Source organism: Drosophila gunungcola, chromosome 3R (genome assembly GCF_025200985.1).
Source record: "Drosophila gunungcola strain Sukarami chromosome 3R, Dgunungcola_SK_2, whole genome shotgun sequence".
Classification (NCBI taxonomy): Eukaryota; Metazoa; Arthropoda; class Insecta; order Diptera; family Drosophilidae; genus Drosophila; species Drosophila gunungcola.
The window spans coordinates 24,724,139-24,736,190 of NC_069139.1; the positions used below are offsets into that span (position 1 = coordinate 24,724,139).

Here is a 12,052-nt window from a genome sequence, read left to right on the forward strand (position 1 = left end):
TCGATTTGTTGTCGCTGTGGATTTCCTCGGATATGGTTTTGGGTCCTGCTTAGACCTTACTTATGTGCTTAAATTATTAATCAGCGTATCTGAGTCATGGGAATGGTGCATGCCCAGTCACGCAATCTACGGATCCTATTCCTCAAACAGTTTCATCATACGTATTGGTTTAGAATTAGGCAACTGGCTCTACGGTTCATTGACACAAAATCGATGGTCTAAATTTGAAACAAGTCTGAACTTGGAAGTCCCAAAAAGTTATCCGACGAAAGTAAATTATTGAGTATTTAGCAAGGGAATAATTTATAGGCGATTTTCCCTAATCAAAAGGTTCAGGCCTTTGGGATGATGGCTAGATTGAGTTGGTCAGCTATTAAAAGACTGGACAAGCAATGTTTTCAATTTAAAATCGACTTGAAATTGTTTTATGTTTATCAGAGTAGAAAGAAAGAAGGTTTCTCTTTAACATCTCAACAACTTTTAGATTTTAACACTATTTTCAGTTAAGGCATTAAAAAGTAATGTTAAGTCATTTTTTACATGAAAACTTAAGTAAATCTTGTTTTGTCTGGTAGTATTATTTGACCGCAGATTTGCATACATAAGAAGCTTAACTGTTAGTTATAATCCTTGGGCTTGAACTCTGTGTCGAAAAACAAATGACTTCTCACTTGTCACACAGTTGGGTTGGCGTATCCCTCCGGCAACCCCGTTTGTCAGTTTCCTTTGGTCTCCAAGTAGTCAATATTGTGAAGCAGAGAGACAACCTTGTCGACAAGCACTTGACACCAGGAAGTTAGACGCCTAATGTTCATACATACGTACCGGGCGTGTAACAAGACTTTCCCCCAAGACTTTCCCACCTCCTTGTAGTCATGCCCAACGCTTATTTTATAGTAATATATACCCCCACCGAGCGGGGCTTAAGGCGTTATTGGGGCATGGGGAAAGGGACATAGACAAGCGCAACGGAAATAAGCACACTCACAGGTTTACTACTCACTCGTTCCCGGCAGCTCATATCTATCTTTATTCCATGAACTTTTTGTGTATTCGCTTAAGCGACACTTTGACATTGATTGCGCTGTGTGTGCTAGATCCGTGTGTCGACCGGGCCAATGAGCCACTTAGTGAGTCCTGTGAAATGGTTGTGGCTGCAAGTATTGCCAAAAAAGTGTCGGAAAAAAGTCACAAAAACTACTAATTTTATTATTAATATATGTTTTTTTACTTTAAAAAAAAAAACAAACTTTTCAAATTTTAAAATAATTTTATTGTTGTGGAATATTTCTATGCTATGGTAATAATTTATATATTTGTATATAATATCAACAATCAATTATTTTAAAATATATGTACATACTTATTGTTTTGCAATAAATAACCATAGTTTAAAGAGAGTTTTTAATTCGTTTTATTCAATTTTCCGTTGTCCCACTTTCGCTGTAACTGAAAGTCAAAGTTCTTAAAGTGATGCCAGCTTCCCCAAGTCCTAGAATCTGAATTCATTGTTTGCCCATCGCTTTGGCAGACTGTTGCATATTTATCTTTTGATGTGACAGCCAGTCTAGTATCCTTCGACATATACTGGCTTCCCTTTTCTTGGCTTCAGCTTTCCGGAAGATGACTTTGACCCTGGAAAATCTTCTGTTTGTACAGATTCTGACAATCCCAAAGAGATGTTTGATAGTGACAGTGAAATATTGAAATGCTGATACTGTGTGTCGGTTTTTTTGTTCTGTCCTATTTTGCGCATGCATGCCCTAACACTGCCTTGCGATTCGAATGTTTTGTGCTCGGCCAACGTGACGTATGTGCAATTTGCAATGGGCATTTTAATCTCTCATCTATTTGCCTTCCTGTGGCATCCTTGTCTCAATATTGATTGTCGTTGTGCCAGGTCAAATTCAATTACCAGGATCGAGCTGCCTATTCCGGAAGCTCTCTCCTTTGTCTGTCGGTCTCAACGGATTTGCCCTTCTAAAAATAGCCACTAGTCGTTGCCTGGCATCCCAACGCATTGGGTATTTGGTATTTGGACCAGGCTCACAAGAGGAACATTTATTCTCATCCCTTTGCTGGAGTATGTGAGTCAGTGTGCGTTCGGTGTGTTGTGGAGGATAATACGTTTCCAGGTCCTTGGCACATTACGTATACACAACGTCGGCACATGCATCATTAAAAATTCAGCAAGTGTAAATTAAAAAGAGCCATACAAGACGACGCCAGCCTGCACGTAGGTGCATCTCTTTTTCTTTCCATTACGTCTCTAATATTTTCAATAAGACAACGTGCCTTATGGTAAAAATAATATACAATTGCGGTCAATATAAGAATACCAAGCATAAAAAAATATTCTGTTCATAGGAAAAAAAATTAAATTTTTAAAAGATATCTTTTGTAGTCTTTACGATCTGATTATTTAGAAAAGAACATTTATTTATTATAGTACTTTTGCCATAGGTGTAATCATGAAACAATGTCTAATTCTGCTAAATCTCAATTGCTTAAAAGCGTAACAATACAATTCAAATTAAATGGATACTGTTGTTAGCTACATATTTTTAAAATACTATTAGAAAAGGGGGCCTCCAGTGAACTTTTTATTCAATCTCTCTATGCTGTGAGACCGGAATCCAAGGCGATGAGCCAGGTGGCAGCGTCAAATGCTTAATTACATTTTCACCGCACGCAGTCGGGCGTCAGTTTTGCACATGCGATGCATCCATCACGGGGACGCAGGATATTGGAGGGCGGGCTGCGGAGGATTCTCATCTTCCAGGCAGCGCCAGTGGAGCGCAATTGATGCTCTGCTGCCATAGATATCGCATGTCTTCAGCCCTCTGTGTCTGCCTGTCAGTCAGCCGGTTAGCGAGTTCGCGGATACACGCATGCACAGTGCGAAATGAAACAAAATAATTATAGCGATTAGTATTCTTATTTTTAATTTTTCTTACTCTAAAATTTTTCGAATAAATTTTAACAAAGTTCTTCTAAGAAAATGTATCCTGGTAAAGTATATTATTTATATGTAATGTATTGTATACTAAGTAAGAAGTGAATTCAATACAAAAATCTTGTTTCGGGATTTAAATGCAAATATTTTGCAGAGTAATTTTTTTCTGTGTTTGCCTTATCCCTGGCGTAACTTTATGACATTTTCAATTTTCCGTCTTTTTCCCATTTGCACCTCTTTTTGCTGAAACGAGCGCTTTTGTCAGCAACGCCGGAAGGCGTCTTGCGAGTGTGTGTTCGATTGTGTGGCACTCATGAGAAGTCGATAAAACTGTTGGACTTTGCATGCCAGCCTCTTCAGCCTCTTTCCAATCAACCGTCGTCTTTGTCTTTTTCTGTGCCGCCACAGTAAAACAGTCATTGTCATTTAAATTCCTTTTGACTGTTACTGTTGCTCACATTCCCACACAAACAAACACACGGACCGAACTATTCACAGAAATTAAATTAAACACGAAGGACTGGACCTATTGTTTAAACACCACCACGAAACCCACTCAACTATACCCACATAAAAGTCAGTAACAGGTGGCTCTGCCAACGACAAACATCCAAAAATTACTGATGGGAAAAGTTGCTCTTTTTTAATTAGATAGAAGCAATTTAAAATATGTTCAGGATTTACTCGGTGTCCCCAGAAAACCAATACAAATAAATTAAAATTAACCCAAAGAAAAATAACAACATTTTAAAATAAATAGGTACGAAAAAGGGATGAAGTAAGAAGTCATTTCATAATTTAACAAACGACAAAATAAATATATATATTCAGAAATTATATATAAAATAACAGATTTTGCTTAGGCTTAAAAGGTTTTAAAATAATGAAGACAAGTACAGTGGCAAAAAATTCCCATCACTGCAATCGCCACAGGCAAACAGGCCACATAATTTATGATGAAGTTAATTTATTGGTCCGTAATGAAATTCTGTTGTTTTCAAAGCAATAAGGAAGAGAATGTTGGAAAAAAGAACATAATTGAATGCTTTTTTCGAGCCATAAAGTGGTGGTTAAAAAGGCTGTTGCTTCGTTATGCACAAAAAAAGTTAAGAATTTTTACAAAACATGTTTTTAACGGCTGCCCCAATGAAACTGTATATTTTTATACAATTAGTTATCATAGACAAAGTTCTACAAAAAAATGTCCTTTCAGCAAATTAATTAAAAATTGTTTTCCATTGATATACAAGTTTTTTGTCCTATTATTATGTTCACTATGAATGTTAAAACTATCGATTAATTTCATGATTTTCTGCAAAAATTTAGTCTTTATTTTGACAACTGAATCGATCTTAATTAATAGTATTGAGAAGAGGCACATTCCACACATTGATCTAGACAAAATTGCAACCTCTCATATTCCACATTCTTTGTAATTCTTTTGGACATAGAAATGGTTTAATAATTACGGATAACGACATCATAAAGCTGCCATAGGAAATATCGAATAATTGAAGTGAAAATCATTATGGCATCAATGGTTTTTACTCAATAATTCAAAATTTAAATGTTTAATTTTTGCAATAGCTGCACGGGTATATAAACTTCGGCTTGCCGGTTTTGCGATATGAGACCGGGCATTGTTATAAATGAAAATTATGGACTCTCAGGTTCTGTAAATTTTTTGACGATCGCTTTCCTTAAACGGATCAATTGTAGTCGGTAAATGTCCCCTGTGGTCGTCATCCGATTTCAACAGCTCATAACATATTACACCCTTGCGATCCTATTAAATCCTGAATATTCGGGCCATACATATGATTTCGCACGCTTCAAGTTATCGTAATAAATCCATGTTTCATCACTAGTAACCTAATGCAAACGTTGCTGAAGCAACATTTCCGACATCATTTTTCAGCCTCTTTTGGTACATACGTTAAGTACACATGTGACAATCTCCTTTTGTGACAATTCTGCTGCTTTTAATCGCTCGGAAAGAATTGATTGAGTCACTCTTATGGATTTTGCGAGATCCTGGTCCAGAAATCCCTTCCTTTCTACATCTTCCAACTTTAACTTCCAACGCAATGTAAAGAGAGCAGACTAACTAAAAATAATGAATTAAAATGTATTATTTGAGCTTTGTTTAACCCATTATTACTTTCCGTTCGTAAGAGTTTAATTGATTTATTGACACGTTCATTAACCAGTTATGGTCTCAAACGATTTCTCATTATGTCGGCTTTGCAATTGAGTTTGCTAGGGGCTTTAGTTTATTGAAGCCTTCGCCTTAATGGATTCTCGTACAAGTTGTTGGCGAACTGTTTACTAAAGTAATTCCAATTTAATGGTAACACAAACATTGCCACCTTATCAAACACAATTCGTGTGTACATACACGTTTACCCCTGCACCCAAGATTCACTTATATCTAAAATCTAAACTAAGTGCGGAGCGTATATTTCTGCGTTTGTTGCCACCGCAATCCACATATGTGTATGTAGCGAATCGAGCGTGCCGACATTTGTATGGCTTAAAGGGGGGCGTTTTCCTCTCGGTGTATGAGTGTGTGTGTGACATACCGATGTGTTCAATATTCAATTAATCATGTCGTGTATTTATGGCTTATGCAGCACGGTAAGGCTGAAAAACTGGGTCAGCAAGGATGGTTCGTGATCCTGGACAGGAACTGATTGAAACCGATTTGGCATTATGGTGTGACAAAATTGAAACGCTAAAAAATTGATATAAGCTTCGATTTATTATTTTATGTTGCTCGAAAAAAAAACAGAACTAGTTAAATTTAATTTATTTGTGGGTCCCTACAATTTCACACATTTAGCACTTAGCTATATTTTTAAAAAATTTTAATATTTATTTAAACAATTTTAAACAAAATCCGTTAACCAAAATAAATAAACTACAATATACAAACCCCTGAAATATGCAATGAATTGAGAGTATCGATTGCGGCTTTGCTATTGCAGTGATTTTGAGATTTTTAATTGGCAGTTTAAAGAGCACGGAGAAATAAGTAATAGCCATGGGCTAAGATTCCAGTTAGCACTACTGCGAGTTGTGCGCAATTTATGCACGCCGTTAAAGGATAGAATTTCAATTTGCATGAATATTTACTAGCGGCATACTTACAGATAAACATTTTTATTATTTTGCAGGTATCGATTGGCCAAACGGCAGGATGATGCGCATTTCAACTGCAAAGCAGCACAAAATTAAAATCAAATTTTAGGGCAAGCAGCGCCGAGGGGCAGCAATAAAGTGCGGAATTAAAAAGCCAGCTACGGACACTCGAGTTCTGCTCTCTGCGGCCACTTCCCTCAATTTGCATACGCCCGCATCAGTAGGATACAAACCAAAACTGGAATTGCAGTGTCCCTTTTGGAAATCGGTGTAGCATGTCAAGTGGACGCAGCGCCCGCCTCCCCGCCACGCCCACCCACACCGCCAACAATAAGCACAGGGCGGCAGCAGCAGCAGCAGCGGCAGCAGCAGCAGTAGTTGCCGCCGGAGAGCCCAACAGCAACAGCATGTTGCAGTACGGTAGCAGCAACGCCACAGTGCCGACCACTACAGCCACAGGATCTGGAGCATCTGGCCTGGGAATGGGCGTGGTCGGAGGCGGCATGGGCGGAGGGATGAGCCTGGGCATGGGAATGGGCGTGGTCGGTGGCATGGGCATGGGCATGGGCGGAGGCATTGGCATGGCCCAGTACAGTCTCCACGGATCCACCATGGGCAGCAGTTGCGAGTCGAGTGTGGAGCGAATCCCAGTGGACACCATCGATGCACTGGGTCCCGAACTGGCCGTGGCCACATCGCAGGTCCTGGAAAATCTGTCTGAAAACGAGCGCAAAATGATCATCGAGGTGCTCAATCGGGACGAGTCGGTGCGGCAGAGGGATGCCACCAGAATGATGTAAGTCGTGGCTTACTTTATTTATAACGTATTTTAACTCAGTGAAAGAGTCTTTCGGGTGGTGGATTATGCGATGGAAGGCAGGTTTTCACTAAGAAACTTAAAACATCATGTTTTGATATATAATAGTTATCAACTTAGACTATGTGTAATTCTCAATTCTCAAATTATAAATGGACTTTTAATTTCAAAAATTATATTCTGTTTATACAAAATGACATTCAATAAAAACGTAGTTTTATGAAAGATTTTAAAAAAAGTTTGAGAACATTTTTGGTCATTAGGTTTAGAGTATTTATTTTCTTAAAGTTAAAATTTTTGTGTGGCAAAATGCACACACTTCATTCAACACAATGTTGTCGTATATAAGCCAAGAGTCTTTTATTATCGTAGTCAGGTGTTCGAATAGTTTTGTGACAATGTGACCTATAATGTACCCCAAAATGTATGTAAACTGTTTTCACTGAGTAGCTTATTTTTTGCTCAGTCAGCATTTTCCCCTTCCGGAGGACTCTTCTATCTGTTTTTGTTTCTCCTTTCTCTTAATTTGGTAAGTTAAATCGAAACTCGTCCCAGTGCCGAGCTGTTTCACAGCACTTTTGCAACTAACTAAGTCAGGTATTTCGTTCTTCTTAACCTTTTCTCCGACATTCTCTTGCTTTCTTAATTAAATGTGCCAGAAGACAGAAGTTTTTTGGCAGAGAATGCACTTGCTTTTGCCACCCGAATTGCAGATGCTAATGCACTTGGAACAAGCTTTTTATTGACTGAAAAAACAATGGCATTGCCGAGTGGCTTTCCCCCTCAGGAAACGCACGTATCGCACATTTGGAGACCGCAATTTATGGCTCGACATTTTGCGGTGGCACGGCTCCGGACTATGGTCTGTGAACTGGATTGGGATATACCCTACTCTACCCGTACACGTACGGAATGCCACGGCTTACCTAGAGGCACTCGGGCGACAAATCACGCGCGTCTGCCATTGGCGTTCAGCCAGCCATCCAGTCTGTTAGTCCCTCCAATTTTGCCATTGCCAGCCGGGTGTTCTAAAAAATTGTTCCCAATTTTGGGGAAAGGCGTCTTTTTGTTACACGAACTTACAGGAAAAATAGATTTAGAAAGCCTGCCATTCGCTATTTTTAACGCACTGTTCATTTAATGCACATCTGTAAATAGTGTGCAATAATATTGCTATTTTTTAATTAAGTTTTACGAATATTTTGAATTAATTTTTAATTTGGAAATCAGAGTGCTATTACATAAAAATATAGTTTTAACATTTATTTGCAAGTTATATTAAATTTTAGCAAAAATGTCTTTAAAAGTCTTTTTTAAACAGGAATTACCAAAAATTCCAATTTCATCATCGTATTGTATCTGTCCCTAGCAGCTTTAAACCGAATACAAAGCTAAAATCAAATTGTGGAGGGAGCATCCCTTTTGGCGAGGAAAGAACTTCTCCATTCAGTTGAACTCCCCCTCTGCATTTCAATTTCTTCGGGCATTCGCTCGAGCGAGTGTTTTTCGTGACCCTGTTTGTTGTTCTAGTTCCAGGGCCGTTTCACCCGCTTTTAATGCGTCGTTAGTCGAGGGGCCATAGAACAGGTGGGGCAAGGTGGACGGATCCGAGTTTTATGCTGCATTGGCATTCAAATAACTTGAAAGTGCTTTCATTGTCACGCCGGCGCTGCCACAAAATGGAAAGCAATTTTATTGTCCTCTTTTTCTCTTGTGCGACAATCGTTGACAGTACTCGTACACGTTTTCGCTTTTAGACAATTATTTTTAAGGCCTACGAATCGATACAGTGCCTTCGGTTCTCCATGACTACATTTTAAGGCTTAAAGCATTGATATTGCCCATTTCAAAAAGACCATTTAGTTTTCATTGCTAAAAATGTAAATGAATTTTAAGATGCATGAGATATTTCATAGATGTTGATTTATTTAAAAAACCATATATTAACAGTTTAAGAGTAACTTGCAAAAAAAAAAATAGATTGCTCAAAACAATGAACTGGGATACAACATTTGCTGGTGCATAATTAATTAATTTTATGATGTATTACGCAACGCAATCACAGCAAAGGCACTAAACATTTATGAGGGCCATTAATGACTGGGCGTGCTTTGACGACTTATATCCTATATGAGTACTTGTTCCTATTTCCTAGCTTAGGACACTTTAATGACGGTTTTTTGCGGCTAACATATAAACATACAACCATCCTAATGGCCTTGCCGGCTCAAGTAATCTAAACACATAAATCCCTTCTGCCGGCAACAAAGTTGGTTCCCCCTTTTCGATGCCTTCCGTTGACTTGGCTTATTTGGCGGGTGTTGCGCCTTTCAGTCGCCTCTGATTGCTTAATCATGTCGGCCACCGTTGGGGCGGAAATGGCTAAATTGAAAAGCGCCATTGGAGATTGGCAACTGGCGAAAGGAAGGTCCTGTCGACCAGTGGGTCACATGTGGCAGGTCCTGCGATGTCCTCCCTCTACAGTTTTACCCGTGGGTGGACATCGATCCAGCTGTGCCAACAATTGATGAAAGCATTGCCATTAAGTCAACTGAGACTAGCTTTCTATGGAAATGTAAAAGGCCATGGGTAAAAGGACCCATTCCTAATAATTATACAAAAATCTATAGAAATGTAAGGTTCCATGAATAAAGGGTTCTGCTCTTGAAATTATGCAAAAATGTTATGCTACTTTTATAATCATTTATCGCTGCATTATAAAAAACTTTTTCGAGCAGTAAGCTTTCACTAAAGCCTCGAAAAACACACGATATTAATGGATAGAATGTTTTGAATAATTTTTTATAAGTTTTCCCTTCATTCTTCATGGTAATATCGTAAGTCTTAAATTCATGTTAAACTTATTCCCTTCACCACACAAATCTTGAAGCCCTATTCGAGTTAGTACCCATAATTTGCATTTAATTTGCTGCTGCTACTTGATTAAGATAATAATCCTGAAAGGGTGCTGAGATGCACCATTAGGCAAAGTGCCTGCGACCACAGAGCAATCAACCACAGGAATCGTTTGGCTTCTGAGTAGTAAACCTGGAAATCAACGTGTGCTGTAATAGGGCTGATATCCTGCTCCCAAACCGTCCATCTAGCCTTCTCAACTTCTTCGACTTAGACAATTTTATTTCCTTTTCGCTTCTGCAATAGTCCCAAGAAATCCTTGGCAACCTGCGAGTGCAGTTAAGGGCATAATGAGCTCTGTACAGAGGATACGTTTTCGGCCCTTCAAAGGACTTGTCTTTATTTTCAGTTTTTAATTAACTTAAACTTTAACTTTTAAAATAACTTTTAAATCTATTCTGATATATTTTTATATAGTAGGAAACTTAAGGATTTGTTTTGATTCTTAGTTTATGGCAAGCTAAAAAGTGTAATAAATCTTCCTTTTTTTTACAGTTGCACTTAATTACAATAGGGTATACTATATATTTAAAAACAAAGCCATTTTTAAAGTAAAGTAATTTTTTAATTGGTTCTTTACCCCTTTAACTTAACTTTCTTTTATACCATTTTGTTTGGGAAATCAAGAGATAAACAACAATAGCTTTTAAAAATGGTCCGACTCGGGATTTCCTTTTAAATTTAAATTTGTTGTGCATTTTAGATATTGTGCTCAGCCATTGTACTCGACTTGGCGGCAGCAACATATTTACTTCATTTCCGCTAACAAACACAGTTGCACACAGAAAAAATACAGGCGCACATACCGACACGAAGGCATGGGGCGGCAGGATGAGGGGTCGGGAAATACACATTCATCTAGCTAATAACACTGATAATGTTGGTAATACTTGTGGAGTAAATTAAATCTAATGGAGCGCTCGTTCATCATTCGCCGGCACAGAGAACTTAATTAAATGTTTTGCCAACAAATGTTTGCCGCATTAGACGCCCTTAATATCCAGCAGGAAATCCACTAAGAAAAACTTGTACATTTATAAATAATTTATATAATTGGTTTCAATGTTATATGCTAAACAATATCTATAGCTTTTAATAATTATTTATAAATAGTAACTTAGATATATTTCTTTACAATTGAATTTTTTGTGCGTAAATAATAGTTATAAAATTCAACATACGGGTTTCTTCTTAATTATAATTATTATAAAAATGTGTTTAAATATATGAACCAGAATTTCAACTAACTATAGAATGTCACCTGCGCTTTGCTAAAAGTAATCCTGATACTTTGCTTAGATTCTTTTAATAACACTCATTAAGCCAATCACAAAGAAAGCAAGTGAGCATAAAATTATGCATTTAACTTTTATTCGTAATAAAAGTACATGACTTCTCCTCTGTGTGCACCGTAAAAAGTTTTGAGGTGTATGCATTGAAACATTGAAAATAATCCTTTATGGAATAAAAGGGTATGGAATTTGAGTGGTTTTCGTGACGAGGGTTACTCATGTCATATATACCCTAGATATTATATTGTAATTTTAAGTGCTAATATAAATGAGAAAGAGAAAAAAGTCTCTGTGTTTTTTTCTATGTTTAGAAATTCAAGGTCTCGAGGCCGTGGGCCAAACTACTTTGACTTGTTGCGCCTCATCATTTCTGGATTTTTGCCATTCGACTTTGTTTAGCCTTGGCTTTGTGCTCTGTGTTCTGGCCTTAGCATTTGCTTGATAATGTCGTTGATTACTTTTAATTATAATTTCGCTGCTAGGCTACGCAAGCGAATCGCTGTTCATCTGCTGGGAGCTATCCACTTCCACTTCCCGGTGATGGCCATCAAAAATGAACTGAAAACTTTTTTCCCACTCAGCCTTAAGAGCCTGTGAAAGCCCTCAGTTTCCATGGCTTTACACTTTTATTACACCTGGGCTTTATGCTGGCTTTGTCATCAGTCGACTTAATTGGCCGCTTAACGCCCACTGATCGTCTGAGGTGGGCTTATTAGGTGACACCGGGTCTCGCGGCCGACCTTGATGACCTCAAATGCCGCTTTATTCTGGGGCTCCGTCTTGGATTTCACTTCATTGGATACCCGTGTCCTGCAGCATCTGCAATTTACATGTAAATTAGAGCGACGGTCCCGCGGCATTCCAACATGTAATTAACGCCTCACATGCCAGGTGTTTTGCCTCGGAATTTTAACAAAAATAAAACAATAG

At 38.1% G+C, this 12,052-nt stretch overlaps 1 protein-coding gene across 1 annotated transcript in view; it reads left to right on the forward strand.

Annotated features, from left to right (window-relative positions):
* The window catches only part of LOC128261697 (uncharacterized), a 78,941-nt gene that overhangs the window by 12,337 nt on the left and 54,552 nt on the right, over positions 1-12,052 (forward strand). The window contains 1 exon segment of the mRNA XM_052995502.1: positions 6,133-6,893. Coding sequence (XP_052851462.1) covers positions 6,373-6,893 — 521 coding nt within the window. The 5' untranslated portion in view covers positions 6,133-6,372.